A 19,053-nucleotide genomic window follows, 5' to 3' on the forward strand; every position below is an offset into this window, starting at 1 on the left:
ATACCTTGCCATATTCTTACATAGTTCATCAGCAGTACCACAGAGAGAAATGGAGAGAGAGAGAGAGAGAGAGAGACAGCCACTGCTAAAACAGAGAGGCAGACAGGTGGATATAGACAGACAGATTTCGTAATTTATTCACCACGTTTGGCTTTCAATAACAGTATAATTCAATCGCTGCAGTTCCATCTCGTGATCCTTTAACTGTCAGCAGCAGTCCTCGTGAGCGTCACAGTTTTGCTCATTTTCTGACGCAGGCTTGTCTTGGTGAGAACTAAGTCCTCTCTCACACGACAAGTTAATAGTCAACGATCAACTGTCTCATGGCATACTTTGGTGACCATTTAACACCATCCAGCTCAACGCCAGTCAATAGTATTCTGGACATATTGTGTCACCTTCAGCAGCATTAACAGGATCACTTAATTTTAATATAATCTGGGAAATACAAACTGTAAATAACTGTAAATTACTGTCCATCAATTAGGGGCCACTCAAGTACAGTCAAAACTGCATTGGGATTTCATAGAAAAACATTCAGGACCATTCTGAATATTACCCTGTTTATTCACCCATCAGATTGTTCAGTTTCGATGTTTTAGACTTTAACCTAATAGGCCGATGGACAGTATTGATTTAAAGATATGAATGGTTCCACAGCAAAAAAAAACAACAACAGCAAAAAACACAAAACATGAAGCAGCTTGAATCATAACATTTATTTTATTGATTTTTATTGATTAGAGTTAAATCAGCTTTTATTTTGTATGAACTCAACCTCTGTTAATCGCACAAAGGTACTGACAAGATTTTTTTCTCTTATCCAGAACATGTAATAAAATATCCAAGAACAAACTGAAAAGGTCTCGCAAAACCCCTTTTTGATCTGAGGTACATTAAAGAAAGATATTATTGTTCTTTCCACGTAAATACGAGGTTGAAGAGAAGTGACGATCTGAAGAAAAAAAAGACGATAATGATATATATATATATATATATATATATATATATATATATATCATTCATTTTATCATAGTTTGGTATTGCGTGACATACCCTTTCATCCGTCTTTCCTCATCCATCCGGGTCATGAGACCTTCATAACCTCTGTAATGCAGGACATGACATTATTGCTTTTGACTCTACAAATGTGAAGAGTGAAACTATGCACATGACTGGTCAACTTGTCATACAGTGCTCCCAATTACAAAACGGTGTGTACTCATTCAGCTCCATCATTGAATCACCAACTGACTATTTTGAGTGCAGTCAGCTGATTGGGTGGCAGCTGTCAGAAAAAAACCCCACACTTTTGGTGAAGCCCTTCTTATTGAAAGAGAATGAAACTGCATGTCCCCTGCCATGATAAGTGCTATCAACATTCACTTGAACAAGCCACATCATCACTTTGCGCTCATGTAGATCTGCAGCTGCCATTCGCTGCACCTAAAATTAAAATACTAAGAACATTTTCTTGTTTAAAATAATAATAATAAGCAAATGGTCTTAGTTAAAGGCCTGGTTAAACAGCAACAATGTCCAGATGTCCTCAATCATTTCTAATAGACAGTGGGCCGTTTTAATCTCTGACGGTTTGCATGTTTTTGCGACACTTCAAGTATTAAAGTTATTACACTTAAAAATGTGCCTTTATTTCTAGGTGTTTGAGCTTAGTCAAAGGGACAAGGTGAGAGTCGAGGGAGCTAAACGCTTGGCACTTTTATCACACTGGATTTGTGATTGAGGTTCAACAGTTTATTTCTAGCTTTAAAAGATTTAAGGATGGGAAGTTGAGCATGCATCCCCAGCTTTGTCTGGGCTCAGATCCATAGTGGGTGATAAAGTCTTGTCAAGGTATATGCAATAGTTGTTGCAACATCATTAAATATTGTGAAGAGTAAATTATTGAGAAATTAGATTAAAAAAAACTTTATGGATTAAATAACCAGATAAGTCAGGGAATTGACTGAATGTACTCATTACGGTACATTGATGCAAAACTCCTGTGAATCAAATATTGCCATTACACAGCCAGCAGGGTAATGACATCGCTATGCAAGATTACCCACAATTATAAACATTGTAAGGATAGCTATTGTTTTAATTTGTTTTACTGTTGCTTGGTTGATCAACCTTTTCTATATTGTTGTTTTGAATTTTGGTTGTGAGGTGGTCTGATTTTAGTTTAAATCTTTTGTCTGACTTAAAAAATGTTGACCTCAATGAGACAAACAGCAACAAAAAACACGGTTCTTGTTAGAGATGGTTCTCCTCAGCCTTGAGCATAATGCGGCCCCAGTTAATTCAATGTGAGCATGTGAACAGTGCATGGTCAGGGCGGAGACGACGTGACGTCACGCACCAAGCTGACCAATAGCAGCGTCTGTTTCCCAGCCTATGATTGTACAGTAAATACTATGAGCTCTGCCCCCTTTCCCTCTCGCTGCAGCGATGAAAGCAGAGGAGAAATTCGAGACAAACCCGTGGATGTGCCATAAAACCGTTTGTTAGAGCTGAGATAATAATCTTCTGCCAATTGTTAGCCTGGTGAGCGCGCAGCTCTGCGGTGGTTTCAGTCGAAGATAAGACGCTTTCTGTGTGAGAGGGGAACCCGAACAAGCTGAGAGCGACAGAGGGTTTTTTTTGTCGGCCCACTGCAGTCTGAATCACCGCGGACTCGCCCCACTGCTGGTTCATCATCGACGACGTTTGCCCCATCGACGTGCGCATCCTCTCGGAGGCACAAAGCGACGGGAAGGGACGGACCCGAGCCCGCATTTGACCCTCTGCCGCAGCCCCGAGGTGCGCTGCTAAATAATGAGCCAAAGGGACACACTGGTTCATTTGTTCGCTGGAGGGTGAGTCAAAATACGACTTTGGGTATCAATATGAGATGTTGGGTTCGTTTTAAAATCATCAGTCTAGGTACTTCTGACGTGACACGTCATCTGGGTTATCTCGCCAGGTCACAATAGCTAACGAGGGCCGTTTTTATCATGCAGCGCGTGCATGTGTCAGCTGTGTGCACGGCAGTGTCAAAACCATCGGTTTAAACCAAACTTCCTGTGAACATTTCAAAATAAGACCACTTGAACAGTAAACTATTAACAGAAATGTGACAGCACAGAGAGTAGTTGTTGCTTCGGGTATACCACTGAGTGTTTAACGCTTTTTTAAATCTGTAAATACATCGATTTTTTTCTATTTAATTGAAGCGATGTACGCTTTTATTTCGAAGGCAACTCTATTTATTTCCGGGCTCGTTGCTGCTCTCTCTCGATAGCTTGATGAAGTTCTGCAGCAGTGCTTCTCCTTTTTCTCCAAAGATTTTACATTTTAAGAACCTGAGAGTCAAATAACTTAGTATCTGCATATTTTCTCTCTTTATCTATGGATGTTAATATTATCTGTTGAAATCACAACTCCTGTAACGTTAACTTTTGTTTTTGTACTGTTTAGGGGTTCCCACACAGTTCCATGTCAAGGACACCCAGATATAGAAGATGAGCATTAGCCTGCGAACATTGATCTGATAATATTTATTCCTAAAAATGATCATCTAAAGATGTTTCTCTCTTTTGCGTAACTGTCCAAACTGTAGGTGGAAGTATTCTGCTGTTTGTGGCCCAACAACTTCATCGAAGAAAATGACAACACGGATGTAAAAGTTAGAATTGTATTGACACAGCATGTCTCCCTCTTAACTTAATATATTGTCCTCAGTTTCTCTTCGTCTGTCGCCTCTGCTTTCATCGCTGCCCCAAACCATTGACATTCAAATAGGGCAAGCTCATCACACCACGACTCTTCTGTTATCTCTCTTGTCAGGAATTTAAAATCCTAGAACAAGACACATTGCTATCTTGAGTAAGTCAGTTTAGCGTTCCCCAAAAACCTGAGCTGGAGTCCTCAGCACAGTGCTTCCTCTCACAGCCACTATGACACACACACGCACAGGCAGGCAGCAGACAGCGTAGCTCTGAAAGTAGGGCAAGGGTCACAGCTGCCTGTGAGCATGCATATGGTCGGTCTTTTGAAAGGTAAATATAGCTGGTGCTAGTCAGAAGAGACTGAAAGTTAGAGGAATTTAACAGCCAAGATGTCAGCATCCACCACTGTAGGCTCACAGCTAGTATTCACTTAGCTAACCCTGTATTGTATTCACATTGTTTGTCACTAAGTAGTATCACTTCTCATCTTTGTGGTGGTGCGACAGTGAAGCTTTGTCTAAGTCCTGTTGTGGAAAGCACCACGTTTTTGTTTAAAGTATGTTTTGTATGTGTGCAAGAGTTCATTGAGCTAAACAACAATCTAATATTCATGACAACTCATTTTTTGCCTTCTCAGATGGCAAAATTCAGCAATGTGGTTACAGTTACACTGAGCAATGGTCAGTTTCCACTGAACAGCATCATGAAACCAGTTAAACACTCTTGGCTGGCAGCTTGCATGTTGCAGTATCGTGCATATCACCAACACCAGGTCATGGCATGTGCCAGCCCCTAGATAATTTTAGTGCTAAGGAATGAATAACAGATTACCAGTGTTTGGGGAGATCAGTATTAGAGTATGGTTTGAAAAACAGGCTAAATATAAATATGACTTGGACCAAATATAATAATGATGATACTTGTAATTGTATGAACTCACTGCTTTGTTGCGGCCGCATAGTCTGAGCGCTAACATCTTGGTTAACTATAACCCTTCTCTACTCCCTTCTAGATGTGGTGGCACAGTGGGCGCAATTCTGACTTGTCCTCTGGAGGTAGTGAAGACCAGACTGCAGTCCTCCTCCGTCACTCTATACATCTCTGAAGTCCATCTCAGCACCGTTAATGGAGCCAGTGTGGCCCGTGTCGCTCCACCAGGGCCTCTGCACTGTCTCAAGTAAGTGGCATTGCGCAAAATGTTAATAGCACTAACTTTACTTTATTAGGAACCATGCAAAGGTTAGTTTCTGTTAGCTACAAAATATGGGGGTAGAATACTTATCTTAACCGATTCTGAGCAAATGTTCAGATGTTTTGTGACAGTTTATATTAAATTGCTGTTGCTGTTGCTATAGTTGGGAAATTTTTCTTTGTCACTTTGTCTGCCTTTAACAAGACTTTCTTCACATTGCTTTCTTCAGGATTTCGTTTAACAACATAGTACGGTACTAATGCCTTTTTTTGATTGCAGTTAATCAAAGCAGTGTTAGGGGCTCAAGAAGTTTGGTCTTTTGTCGACATGAACCAACTTCTTGTGTTGTCCTTGAGAGAAACTGCCACAATGTTACACAATACATAGAGGAGCAGGGCAGAAGAGGGAAAAGCAGTGCGGCGAGGAAAGGAAAAAACCCTCACATGTCAAAGTGTGTCAACATGGCGTGTGGTGAAGGCAGGTTCCATTTTAGAGGGTGTCAGCTCATGATTTACGTGTTTAGACTGTGAAAAACACTGACACTCCGAGCTCTGTTTGTTGTGTCGGGTTTGTGCGATTACTCTCGAGGAGATCCTGTATTCTGTAAGTCATTTTTGAGTTGGAGTATTTCGCTATGAACAGACGTTGGCAAAACCTCACAGCCAGGGTTGGAAGGCACAGTCCACAAAGCCACAAGCTGAACACAACACTTTACTGTGCACTACATTGTGTGGGACGGCCCAAGTCTAGAGAATTGAATCTACCCGAAAGGTTGAATTCCCAATCGAGCCTAAAGGTCTCTTATTTCTTTTCAGCATTATTTTTCTTTGAATGTACTTTGCATCACAGTTTATCTGAAACCGTGCGATAAATGAAGGTCAACCATAAGCCATGCACGTTCTGAGGGAGGTTTCCAGGTTAGGCTGGAGACCAATAAACAGTCTTTGAACTCCGGTGACGACTGACAATGAACACGTGAGCCGTCATGATGACACCTGTCACTTCATTTGTTGTGTCTGCCTGTATGATGATAGTGGCCAAATGTGTGGTAGATTTTAAATCATAACTGATTTAACTTGAGCAAAGTATGCATGTCATTCTCCAGCCGGTCACATGATGATTTCTCCAATGGTATACATTCATATAAAGCATATTACATGGATGTTAAATATACTGTACTGTGTATTTGCTCTGTATTATAATGGAATAACCAAGAAAACATCTCTCTCTGCAGGTTAATTCTAGAGAGAGAAGGTCCTCGTTCGCTCTTCAGAGGACTGGGGCCCAATCTTGTGGGCGTGGCACCTTCCAGGTATGTTCAGTGTTGTCTACAGTATTCTGGGTGTGGTGTACAGAATTACAACGTACAGAATAAATCCAAAAGTAAGGGGAAATAAAATAATCTATACTTGGATATCTGATAACGGGTCACCACAACCTTTTATGTTTTATAGGAAAGCTTGAGAATGAATCACTCTTATCAGCACTAGCTGTACCTGTTATCAAAGAATAAAAGTATTTAATGCGTCATTTATTTAACAGTTTACATCCAACCTGGGCACGCATTTTTGTTGAGGAACGTATTTGCGTTTGCTAGAATTTATTTTTTACGCTTAATAACAGCAGGCCACAAACACAGTTATACTCCCAGACATATAATGTGAACGAGTGCTTTAAATCCTACAGGAAATGAGCAGGTTCCCTCTCCCTCAGCTTGGCTGCTTATGGTTGCATAACAGCCTGAGCTCACTCAGTCAAAGTCTGAATGAAACATCCACAACAGCAGAGTACAGCCAGCCGTGACACTCTGGTCATGTGGCTGCTGACGTTGTTGTGAATTATCACAATGGAGTTCCTACATTGAGAGTTGTGTTTGTGTCTAATCCCCCTCCCCGACCTGTCTGGCTCTCCCTACCTACTGCTGCATCACATGGCCATTGTTGTCCTCTTCCCGTTGGTTCGTTGTGCTCTCTTTCTCTCTGTGTGACATCCTTTCCACGCTCTTATTCTCTGCCTCTCCCTCTTTCGCCATATTTGTTATTCTTTGCCTGTATTCAATCCGATTCATTTTCTCCCTGTCCTCTGGGTTTCTGCACCGTCTCTGCTGTCTGACTGTGCCTGGCTCGGGCTCTGAAGGGTCACAAATGCCCTCGGGTGTGCGCGCGCATGTGTGCGTCAGTCCCACTATGGAAGTGGCAGCTTGTTTCCTTGTTATGACAGCCATAGCTGACTGTGCTATAGGAAGATATTGTTGCATAAGACGTGAGCCTGAGGAACTCAATGCTAACATATGAGATTTCCGACTGTCTTATGTGTGGTTTTATGTAATATCAGATTCAGGCTGTGTGATATACACGATACAGTACATCATCACATATGTACTGTATATGATTGTCCCATCAACATCTCGATGGTTTACGGCGGGAGATGTATGACAACGTAAGATGTAATATAATTGCAGTCTGATCAAGGTAAAGCCTAAAATGAATTGAGTGTAATTACAGAATAATTTTTCTACAAGATAGAGGTTCTGGGTTGCTGGGTTACAGAGTTATTCTCGCCTTTTTTAATTAGGAAGCATCACTCTGACGCTGGAAAACTAGAATACAACCTTCTGATCCTAATGAGGGCGCAGTCCACTGGGCTTGCTGCTGGCATTCATTAGCAAAACACACACACATACACACACACACACACACACACACACACACACATACACACACACACACACACACACACACACACACACACACACACACACACACACACAGGCAGGCAGAGATAAACTTCTTTCAGTTGCCTTCATTCAGACTCTATTTCATGCCCTCAGGTTACAATTTACAATTTAGGCCATATTTATTTCAGGGAATTGAAATAACGCTTTCATATTTAATGCAGTTAATATAACGCTGCTCTGTGTATATATATCTTGCAATAATACAAATCTTTATCTTTATTTGGGGAATAATATATATATATATGTGTGTGTATATATATGTGTGTGTATATGTATATATATATATATATATATATATATATATATATATATATATATATATATATAATATTATTTTTGATCTGTGTTCAAACTGAAGAAGCTGATGAGTCCTGCTGTTTCCTCTCTAGTCAGTAGTAGTCAATCCTTGAACCAGTGTTTTTATTATCTTACTAACCTCTGTCTCATTTCTTCCTCATGGTCATTTGCAACAGGGCGATCTACTTTGCGGCCTATTCAACTGCCAAGGAGAAGCTGAATGGGGTGCTGGAGCCGGACTCTACCCAGGTGCACATGGTGTCGGCTGGGCTGGCAGGTAATGAGGGCTCCTTCTCCCCTCCCTTCTGTCTGTTTGTCACTGTCTGTCGCTGAGTGTTATCTCTGTCTGTCTGTCAGTCAGTCTGCCTGGGCAGTGTTAATCACTGATGGGTTTTATGTTTAAGAATTATTCAGTTTGTCATTTGACAGATTTCATTTTACATTATATTTTCATCCTTTTCACAATTTGAAGTATCCCAGAGTTTCACTTCATTCCCCCCCCCTTACCCCCCCTCGCCATATACATGTGTGGGATGTTGGGATTTTTACTAATTTAAAGGAATGTGAATACCTAAAGCATGCCAAAGCTAACAAATGATGTCTGTTATAAGTAGGCATTACGTAGCTGTTTCGTGTATAGACTTATTAAATACAAACAGTGGGGGGCTTATCAGAAAGCACAATTTAAGACTCTCAGGATCAAACTGACCTTGCTTATGGTGGACACAGCCTCACTTAGTTTGCTGTGAAGACGAAAGACGCACTTATCCAAAAAAGCAGCCTGCAGCCATGCTAGCCACAGAGCACATGTGCTACTTATCGTCATCAGCTTTTATCTCAGCGTTTCCTTTCTGTAAGCACATCCATCTACCCAGATAATACAGTCTCTTGTCTCTTCATGGGGGCCTTGCCAGCCACCATACAGTTGAGGAGACAAAATAGTCAGACACGTTCTTACTATAATGTGTCGTTTCTGGCATTTACACCATGTACTGTATATATTTTTAGCTGTTTGACAAAAAGAAGAAAACCACATGGTCCTCAAAGTTTAGGTTGTGCTTTCCTCCTCTCCCGGCCCCGTTGCCCGCCATTATTTTTATTTTCTCCTTGCCCTTTTTCCCTCTTCTTTTTATTCTTTCATTTCGAGGCCTCTCCAGAGGACTCTGTAAATGGTTTAACATCCCGGTTGTTACTTAAACAGTGTGGTCTGGGCCCCCTTCTTTGCTCTGTGTGTGTATAGAGGAGAGAGCACGGCCCCCAAAGGTCAACCGGGGCCCCTGGCACTCGGGCGGACACGTCAGGTAGCATCCCATTTTTTTACACTGGTATGATGAAAACCATGGTGATTTTCATGAATATTAGAAAGTTCATAATGGTTATTCATTTGTAATGATATTACCATTGCTTATGGCAATGTGTTTGCTGCTGGTTTGTAGTTTAGGCTCTTTTTTTAATAAGGTTTTGCTGTTGCTTAGTCTTGACGCATACCTCCCCCTTTACCTCAGCCTGTTGCCTTGTTCCATCAACATAGTAAAGCTAAAGTAATGACACATACTTCTGTGGATTTTATGTTGTCAGCACAAAAGAAATGCTAACCTTGTCACTGCTACAGAAGGTTGTAATTGATGTTCTCCATTTTGTCATCACCCATCAACATCATTAGTACCTCAGTCACTTCTTTTCAAGGAGACTCCATATCTCTGTATCATCCAAAAGGCTGGCACTCTGTTGACATGACATACACAGTTAAACCCCCATACAACACAAATTATTACTTGAATGTGGACAAGATGCAGTGAAGGCACAGACATGTAATGGAGTTGGGCTTTAACACAACACAAGAGTTTTAGGTCAGTAAGCCAGGAGAAAAGTTTTCTCTTTATGTTGCAGACATTTCTTCATCAGCATGACAGTTGCATTGATGGAAGTACCTTGAACTGAATATCTGTGTAATTGTACTATACAGTACAAATGTCTAACATTGTCACTGTACAGATATACTTATTGTCTCTGTCTCTCATGTGCACATAATCCAAAGATGGCAGAGTTAAAGAAGGCCTCAGTGGCTGAACAGCTAAAATTGTCCCTGATGCTGCTTCCGGTTTTGTAAAGTAGTCGCAGAGCAGAGCTGATAAGGGACAGCTGGCACCACACACACACACACACACACACACACACACACACACACACACACACACACACACACTAGACACTGTCGTGTTACTCATCCCGCCTCTTTTGCTCCTGTAATTTCGGCATGCTATCTAAAGTCACACACCGTGGCGGATCTTCTTTATGGCAGTGTTGTGGACTCTCTGTGTGGAAGGAGCTATTGCCTCACATCACCTCCCTGCAGTGACGTGTGGGCTAACCTGCACTCTGAGAAGGGAGGCTGGTCCCACTTCTTGACTTCGACCTATTATCTCTTCCAGCAGTTAATCTAAAACATATTTGCCTTCTCTGAATGTAGGTCAAACTACCGTTATGTGTCGATAGAAGGGTCATATGCAGATGCAGCTCCTCACAGGGGCGCAGCTCAAGGACTAGTCAGCCTGTGTGGGCTCGTATGTATCTTCTTCTTGGCTCATCTAAATGGCAAAGCAGGCAAATGTGGTTCACTTCCACTACCAGACACGTTTCTGAAGTTGCTTTTTGTTAAGGAATTTTGTGAAAATAATTGAGACATTTTTATTTGAACATTATTGGTTCAGAGGAAAGATTGTGACAAATCTTTCATGTCCATTCATATTAATGGACACACGTCCTATTAAGCTGACCCATGTTTAAATAAGGAGCAAAGAAAACCATTAATAATAAATAGTGACATCAATATTTAAGAGTTCAATTGTCATAATAAAAACAGCTACACCGAACAGGCCTCGCCGTTATACAATGCACAATCAATGTTAAGCTGTTCATTTTACAATAAATATAGAGACTTAATTAACATTAAATTCCTAAAAATTCAAAAACTGTTGTCCTCTGTGGTTGCCATGTCCACGGTCCTTTTGTGTGGACTTCAATAACTCCTTCATGAGTTATTTGTAGGGGTGTAACGGTTCACAAGATTCACGGTTGGGTTCGGTACGATACAGTGGAGCCACGGTTCGGTACGTTTCGGTACAGTAGAAAACTATAAATACCAGAGAAATGTACTTTATTTTAAAATATATTTATTCATTACAACTAACATCATAAAGTTATTCTTTGACTTTGAACAATGATGGAACTATACCTGAGTGACTCATCTTCTGGGGTGTCTTCTTAGCAACACATAAGTATAAAAAACAAAAACTGCTCCTTAATGTTATGTAGTATTGTTACTTACATCTTGCAAAAGAGATTTTTAATCTCAATGGGACTACCTGGTTAAATAAAGGTTTTTTTTTTTTTTTTTTTTACTTTATTTTTAATTTTTAAATGTTTTTATTTTACGTATTCGGTTCGTCATGCGTACCGAACCGTGAGCCTCGTACCGAACGGTTCAATACGAATACGCGTATCGTTACACCCCTAGTTATTTGATGTGTTTTTTTAGAAGCAGGCCGGCTCTCTGGAGACACATAAATTCAAGGGACACCAAATTGTTATTTTTAGATTTATCCCAGTTTTTCCAGAATGAGGTTTGGCCTCAAGAGGTTTATGGAGCACGCTGAGTTGCATTCATTGTTCCACCTCATTGATTCACTTTACTATGATCAATCACTTCATCCTGATGACATCACATATTCAACAAATGATCCATCAAAATGATTCATCACCATTGTCCAGCGCTTAGTCTGTTCTACACACCGACAAGGTTAGCATTTCCTCCTGCTTTTCTTAATTTTCTACCTTTTTATATAACAAGCATTTGATTGAATTATTTCTCTGAATATGTAGATTATAAACTGATAATGGCACAAGGATTATGAAGAGTACCTCTTCAATTTAACTCTCTGCCTTTGTGTTTGTGCTTGTGCTTTTACCTCGCTCTGGTGAGATGGAGCTGGAGTTTTGGATTGGGTTGGCTTCTGTTCAGTCAACATTTTTCGATAAAAGGAGTAAAGGGAGGGATACATTGTAAAGTAAAAGAATTATACAACAATTTAACTGAAGAGTTAAAGGGGATAGAGTTTGGGGAAAGACGGGGGGGAGGTCAGTCCTTCACCAACTACCTGTACAGTACCAGTGGTGTGGGGTGGGTGGGTGGTTGGTGGGGTGGGGGGGTGGATGTGACTGCTGCTTGTGTGTGACTGTGGTACAGAAAAGCCTGTGTCTATTTTAGGGCTTTACTGTAAAGCTTTCACCCCTGCTTGATTGGGTGGGAGACCCCCGCCACCTGTGCCCCCCATATCTGCAGGCTACTAGCTGCAGCGGGGAGGAGCTGGAGGAGCTTTGCCCCTCCCTCGTGAGTACACGCCATAGACGCTACTTCCTTCTGCTTCCCTCTTTTTTCTTCTTCCTCTTTTTGTTCTTCTCTTCTTCTCTCCATCAGACCTGTGTCTTCCTCTCTTCTTCACGCAGTTGCCTTAAACTAGGGCTGTGTTGCATTGCTACACTAGATGTGACTGTGAGGTCTCCTTCTAGACTCGCCCTCGTCTTAGCAGTTTTCTGCAAACGGCCATGTTTTATCTCCCTCCTTATGCACTTTGTGTCATTTCATAATGGTGCAAAGTGCTCATTATTAACTTTACACATTACACAGCAAACTTTAGATTACTTAATATATATTCTGTGGACACAAGTGGATTTTTAATGCCTTTTCAGGGACCCCATTATTGAGTGACCCCAGTGTCAAACTAAGCTAACATTAATATCGGTTTGTGAAGACAGATGAACATATAGAATAAGGTTTCCCACCACCATTAGGAAGTATAGTCTGCACTAAATTTCATGTCAGTGACCTACAACTTTAATAATCGAAGAATCTTTTCCAGGCACCGTTTTGTTTCTCTGTGCTGTTGTAGTTGTGCTAGTTGTGCTCGTATCAGGCCTGTCTCTAGTGTAACCAGTCAACTACTGGTTTGTTAAATGTCACAAAATAAACATGGAGATCTTCATTCATTGACTCATGAATGGAGCACATTATATTGCTGAATTTCGACCAGAGTCCGTACTAGGAATCAAACCTTCCATGTTGTGAATGACGGATGTTCTTGTAAAAGGGTTGATGCTTTTGTGTGTTGTAATATTTTAAAACAGTCCGCCTCCGTTAGCTCATTAAGACGAACTTATGTTTGACTTCCGTACTATTTTAATGAGGAACACAAGAGCTCTTACTCACGTTTCAAAAAAATGAATCGGACTGCAGTTTAACAACAATCTGCCAAACCCAAAGGCCTAAAATGACTTTGCTGCTCGGCCTCATCTCCCAATGTCTCCAGTTAGATCTGCTGCCTTCATGCACTGTCTTTAGTTCAGAAACTTTTCTTCAGGAAGAGAGCTGCTGTTTACATACACCTGTGTTGCATTTCACATGAAGAGGATCAATATGTGAAACTGAAAAGTTCGTTTTGTGTCTGTAACTGAATTATGATTTTTCAAAATAAGATTGAATTGATTCAGACCTTGTTTCAAATCATCTGTACAATAGTTCTCTATGACAGTACTGAAACGTCTCACAGTAAAGTAAAACACTGAAGCGAGTTGATCCTGTTTAGTGAAGTGCTTTCTCATTGTCCTTGTTCAGTATAGAATATGTAATATAGTTGATTAGATGGTGTTCTTCCAGATGTTTCTGCATCTGTCTGAACCTCTGTCCCCCTCTGAAATTCCCAGGGTTCACTGCCATCACGGCCACCAATCCGATCTGGCTGATCAAGACCCGTCTGCAGCTGGAAACCAGGTGAGGAGCATCCACCCTGTACGTCATAGGTCTAGAGACGCTACAGTGGAACGGGTTCATGACTCATTCATTTTTCCTGTGACTATAATAATTATCACAATAAATTAAATTGCGTTGTTTTCTGGTCTTACAGATCCCGGGGTGAGCGGCAAATGAATGCATTTGATTGCGTGCGGCGGGTGTACCAGATGGACGGCCTGCGAGGTTTCTACAGGGGCATGTCGGCCTCATACGCTGGCATCTCTGAGACTGTTATCCATTTTGTGATCTATGAGAGCATCAAGCGTAAACTGGTGGAATCCAAGGCCCACGGCAGCATGGACGAAGAGGAGGAGTCTGTCAAAGACGCGTCAGACTTTGTGGGCATGATGCTCGCAGCGGCCACCTCCAAGACCTGTGCCTCCTCCATCGCATACCCTCACGGTAACCTTCTGTCTCACGCTTTCTTCCCCCCAAAAGACAAGGCTGTCACTGTTTTCCATATTTTTTCTTATTTTCACTGATTTCTACTTGAGGCATGAACCTTTAAAAACAGGTCACACTTAAATACTCTTGTTTGAAAACAAATGCTGGTTGTTTTTAACGATGTACACATTTCTATTTTTTGGGGATCTACTCTTTCTCTTCATCATCTTGAAGAAACATGTCCACCAGTGTATAAGTGTGGCTCATTGATCTGCTTCTAATCGTTTTTGAAGAACAAATGAACTCTATGGCACCGGCAATAAATCTATTATCGCCTTTGGTTACAAGCAAAATACTTGTTAGTGGAATCAAATTATTGTTTGATTTGGTCTTTTATGTGTTTTGTAAAAAATACAAACAACTATAATATCATTAGATTGATCCTTATACTTGATATTTATGTTCATGAGCCAGAATCAGGAGGCAATTAGCTTAGCTTGAAATAGGGAACATACCTGCACCTTTAAAAGCTCATCAATTAGCACAAAATATAGTGTTTGTTTATTTTGTAGACAAACATAAATGTAAACACAATAATTTGTAGTTTCACAGGAAGAAAGCATGAATCATGTTACATTTTCAGTGAGGCAACGTCTCACTTTCTCTTATCGTGGTCCACTTATGCTCTAAATATCTCTCTCCTTCTCCACTTACGTACAGCCCACAGCTGAATGAAACTGTTCAGAGACCTTCTGTTCTGGGACAAAATCAATATCCCTGCTAACTTATTTTCAGTAGGTTATGATAAGGCAGAGGGACAGTTGGTGTACTAAAAGATGGATGAATAAGTATCTTATAACAGTAAGCCTTCTTGAGAGTGTCAGATATGGAAATTTAGCTCCAGGGGAGACTAAACAGCACTCATAGACAAAGTCTGACAAGAACCACTCGTGACCATCGGTGTGTTTAACACAATTTTCTTCTTCTTCTGTCTAATTACAGAGGTGATCCGCACACGACTACGAGAGGAAGGCAGCAAGTACCGCTCGTTCTTCCAAACGCTGCTGACGGTGGCCAAGGAGGAGGGATACCGGGCACTGTACCGCGGCTTGACCACCCACCTCGTCAGACAGATCCCCAACACTGCCATCATGATGTGCACCTATGAGGTGGTGGTCTACCTGCTCCGCCGCTAGCCCACCAGGTACGTCTCCTTCTTGGTTAAAGATGGAGACAGTTAGCAAGTGACTGAGAAGGTGTGGACTAAATGTCAAAATGAAGACCAAAGGAAAACCGAAAAATACTCTTGTGGACCAGAAGAGGAAAAAATTACGAAATAAGGAGGAGGAAAGCCCTTTGTTACCATAGGAGCATCATCACCTCAAGTTACCGTTATCAGGCTGCAGGAACAGATAGAGGTCACTGCAGTTCAGAGAAGAGGTAATCTGGGAAGGATGAGGAGAAGAGGCACTGACGGGAAAGACACGGAAAGAGTTTGGCACCTGTTCAAACAACGGTACCTCTAAAGGAATACATTTTAAGCACATTTCAGTGGCCTTAACGAGGGTTTTATTTTGCATCCTTCATTTTAGAGTGGAGAGGGGAAAACGGCCTTTTCCACTCTTGGATAGAGATGATATTGTGCACGGGGAATGTTTGGAGACCACTCTGTGTGACAGGAGAGATGAAAACTAAATGTAGGTCAACGTTGCACTACGTGGCACCATTTGTCTGCACTGGACTTGCTTCAGTGCGGTGAGACTCCTGTATCATCTGAACCACCCATCTTTGCACGACACAAAGTGTGGCTTCAAGCATCTCTCCCCCCCCCCCCCCCCCCAGGCCTGAGGTTCATACACAGCAGTGAGCTAAGTGGCCACACATAAGAAAACACGATGATGAGCTTGTGATGGCCTGCCCCTTAAACACAAGCTGACATTCAGTGTTCTACTCTATAACTCGGGGCCTGGTGGTGACGTGGTTCGGGTGAAAGTTTGCCTTCTGTGTTGACGGTTTCTCTTCGTTAAAACTGAAATAAGGTTGGCATACAAGGCCAGCTTCTGCCTGCACCCAGTCACTGCTCAGGACTTAAAAAATCTTGTGTGGAAACATGAGACCAACGTGTCCTTTTTTTGAGATGTGATTGTCCAAAAGGTGCTGACACTTAAGTATCTACTATTAGAGTGCCACTACTTGAATATAATGTGACGGTGTGGGGAAATGTTGTAGTGGGAGAATGTTGATGGAGTTTCATCATCTGTGTGTGTGTGTGTGTGTGTGTGTGTGTGTGTGTGTGTGTGTGTGTGTGTGTGTGTGTGTGTGTGTGTGTGTGTGTGTGTGTGTGTGTGTGTGTGTGTGTGTGTGTGTGTGTGTGTGTGTGTGTGTGTGTCTCTCTCTAACATGTTGGTCACTCTCACCCTGATGATCGAACTATGTTTTAAGAATGCGTTTGTTCCTCTGCGGTCATGTGTGCCTGCATGTATAGCTGATATCTACTCCAGATTTCCCTCCACTAACCATTCATCTTACCGGACACTGCGGTTGGGAGTGTGGGGAAGCTCCTGTGCGACACTGGGAGCTTTCCTTCCCAGTCTCATGCCAGCCCTTCCTTCCAGTGGCTCCCAGCTGACCTGATAACATGCACTTTTGTGGCCTTTTAGGGCTTGTGCTTTGCATTTTTCTTGTGTGGACAGTTTGAACTTGTACATTGTAAAAGAAAAAAGTATTCCTGTATATCAAAATGGTATTTTGCGCAACTGTTCTTATAGCAGATATATTGTACAGTTTAGAGTTCTCAGTAGTTGTGAAGAATGTCCAAATGTGTGTGTGTGTGTGTGTGTGTATATAATATAGATACTGTATATGCACATCATTTATTGATTTTTGTTCTTAGGTCCGTGTATGATCATGCTGTAGTTTGCATTTGCAACATGTCGTTATCTTTTTTGTGCAATTTAACCTTGTTTGACAGTGACTGTTGACATGAATATAGTTCTTGCTTGACTGGGTTTTCTTACAGTATAAACTGTGAGTTCATTTGTATTTGTATGTTGCTGTAAGCGGTCAAGCCAACATTTGTGTTAACCTAAAGCTAACAAATGCTGCAAGAGAAATACTTTAGTGTAAGCGTTTGTGCGTTGGTTAGTCGTTTTTAGCGGTCCAAAAGAAAAGTTCCATTTTGCAAAGATTGGATGTTTCCATCATTGGTCATGTTTAAGTTGTTCATATCTCTCTTAGCAACATGTTTGGAATGTCGAGAGGTATTTTAATGTGAAAGTTTAACACCTGGAATCATCTCGACAACACCGTACGGAGTTAGGACTGATGAAAACTAAGCTCATCTGTTACTGTGAATTTACCCATTTTTTAAACTATAAAGTTCATATCGCAAACATAAAGAATTATCTTTTTGAAAAAGTTGGCACATGTATTTGTTTCAAATTGTATCCGAGCAGCTTATCAAATCAATTTTTGATATTGTTTATCATCAAAACATCCTCTGACATGACATTTAAAGCCCCTCCCTCCACAACCTCTGTTGCCCAGCCGCTCGCTGTGGTCTCTGTGCCTCTCATTCTCCACGTGGAATTGATTAGGTCGGCACAGTTTCCATGTTTAAAGAAAGTATTGTGTTTATTTCACCAACTACAGAAAACCTGACGTGTTCAGGCATGAAGTTCTTGAATGCTCCCCCCCCCCCCCCCTTGTTGCAGTATAACTTCAGAGGCAAACCAAGGCATGGGTTGTAACTTGTAATAGTTATTGATTTTCAGTCTACATTGACATGTTGCTTGCTCAGAATTGCTGTCTGTGCTTGAAAAAAAACAACAAAAAAAAACTGCTGACTCATTTTAATGTCCATGTTTTCCTGTAAAGCTCTAATCGTTTTTATGTTTTTGCCCCCATTGCAGTAAAATACTAGAGGTCATGTTACCAAAATGTGAAATAACCAGACAACTGGACAAGCGGTGCAGACATTTCACTTTATTTTGTAACTCTCATTTCAGTGTACGTATGCAATTCAATATCTTTCTCCTGCGTGCTTGGACAGGACGCAGCGTTGGATGAAGATTGACCTGGAAGATTGTTTTTTGCCAGCTCACTTGTTGACGTTTTTGTTTGTTTGTTTTTAAACATAAAAGTAAATAAAAATCCACTTGCAACTAAAATTAGAAATGTTTTTTTATTTATTTCTGTTTTTTATTTCTTTCTTTCTGTATTTGCAGTTTGTAACCCTTAGCATTAAAAAGATGAGAATATTCTATGAATGTTAGGATAATTATTTAATGATAAATCACAACATGTGTTGCTGACAAATGTTTAATAGACTGCAAGTATAGAAATGGAAGTATAAAGAGTGAGTGTGAGGACTAAATATCTGTTTGTGTTTGCCTACTGTCACCACCAGGAGGAGCCAAATAGCCAGAGAGAATTGACCAATGCACAAGTTCAATATACTGAATTCACTGATTTCTCATTTACAATCACACGCACACAAAATATCACTCTGCGCATGTCTTTATGCTCAAACATGGGAGGCCAATAAAATAATCTATTTCTATTTAGTTAATGAACATGGGTGGATGGAAAATGGAATAATCCATCATCATACATGGCGTGTTTGGACTCCGTGACTTATAGTAATCAAAAGGCCATAAGACATGAATCGTATGTATCGATCGTGTAGTGCTGCTGTTAAGGTTGTTTAGGCGCACACACAAGCCCTAATTACAACTCGATGCAAATGAATCTGCCCTGCTCTGTTTTACCAAACAGCCCGGATTTTGGATATTACAGCAGATCAGTCCATTGATCTTGTGGTTATGTATCTAAATTGACTTCCACTTAACCCGCTGATTAGTTTAGTGATAAGTATTCTGCTGGG

At 41.0% G+C, this 19,053-nt stretch overlaps 1 protein-coding gene across 1 annotated transcript; it reads left to right on the forward strand.

The window, feature by feature from the left end:
* The first annotated feature begins 2,464 nt into the window (after positions 1-2,464).
* Positions 2,465-18,330, forward strand: LOC306789242 (solute carrier family 25 member 36-A-like). The gene is made up of 7 exons (XM_079285080.1): positions 2,465-2,858; positions 4,723-4,887; positions 6,137-6,214; positions 8,113-8,213; positions 13,697-13,763; positions 13,897-14,186; positions 15,171-18,330. Exons 1-7 carry the CDS (start codon positions 2,818-2,820, stop codon positions 15,362-15,364), a joined length of 936 nt encoding a protein of 311 aa, XP_079141206.1. The 5' UTR covers positions 2,465-2,817; the 3' UTR covers positions 15,365-18,330.
* The last annotated feature ends 723 nt before the right edge of the window (positions 18,331-19,053 follow it).

This window comes from Melanostigma gelatinosum (assembly GCF_949748355.1).
Source record: "Melanostigma gelatinosum genome assembly, chromosome: 15".
In the NCBI taxonomy this organism is placed as follows: domain Eukaryota; kingdom Metazoa; phylum Chordata; class Actinopteri; order Perciformes; family Zoarcidae; genus Melanostigma; species Melanostigma gelatinosum.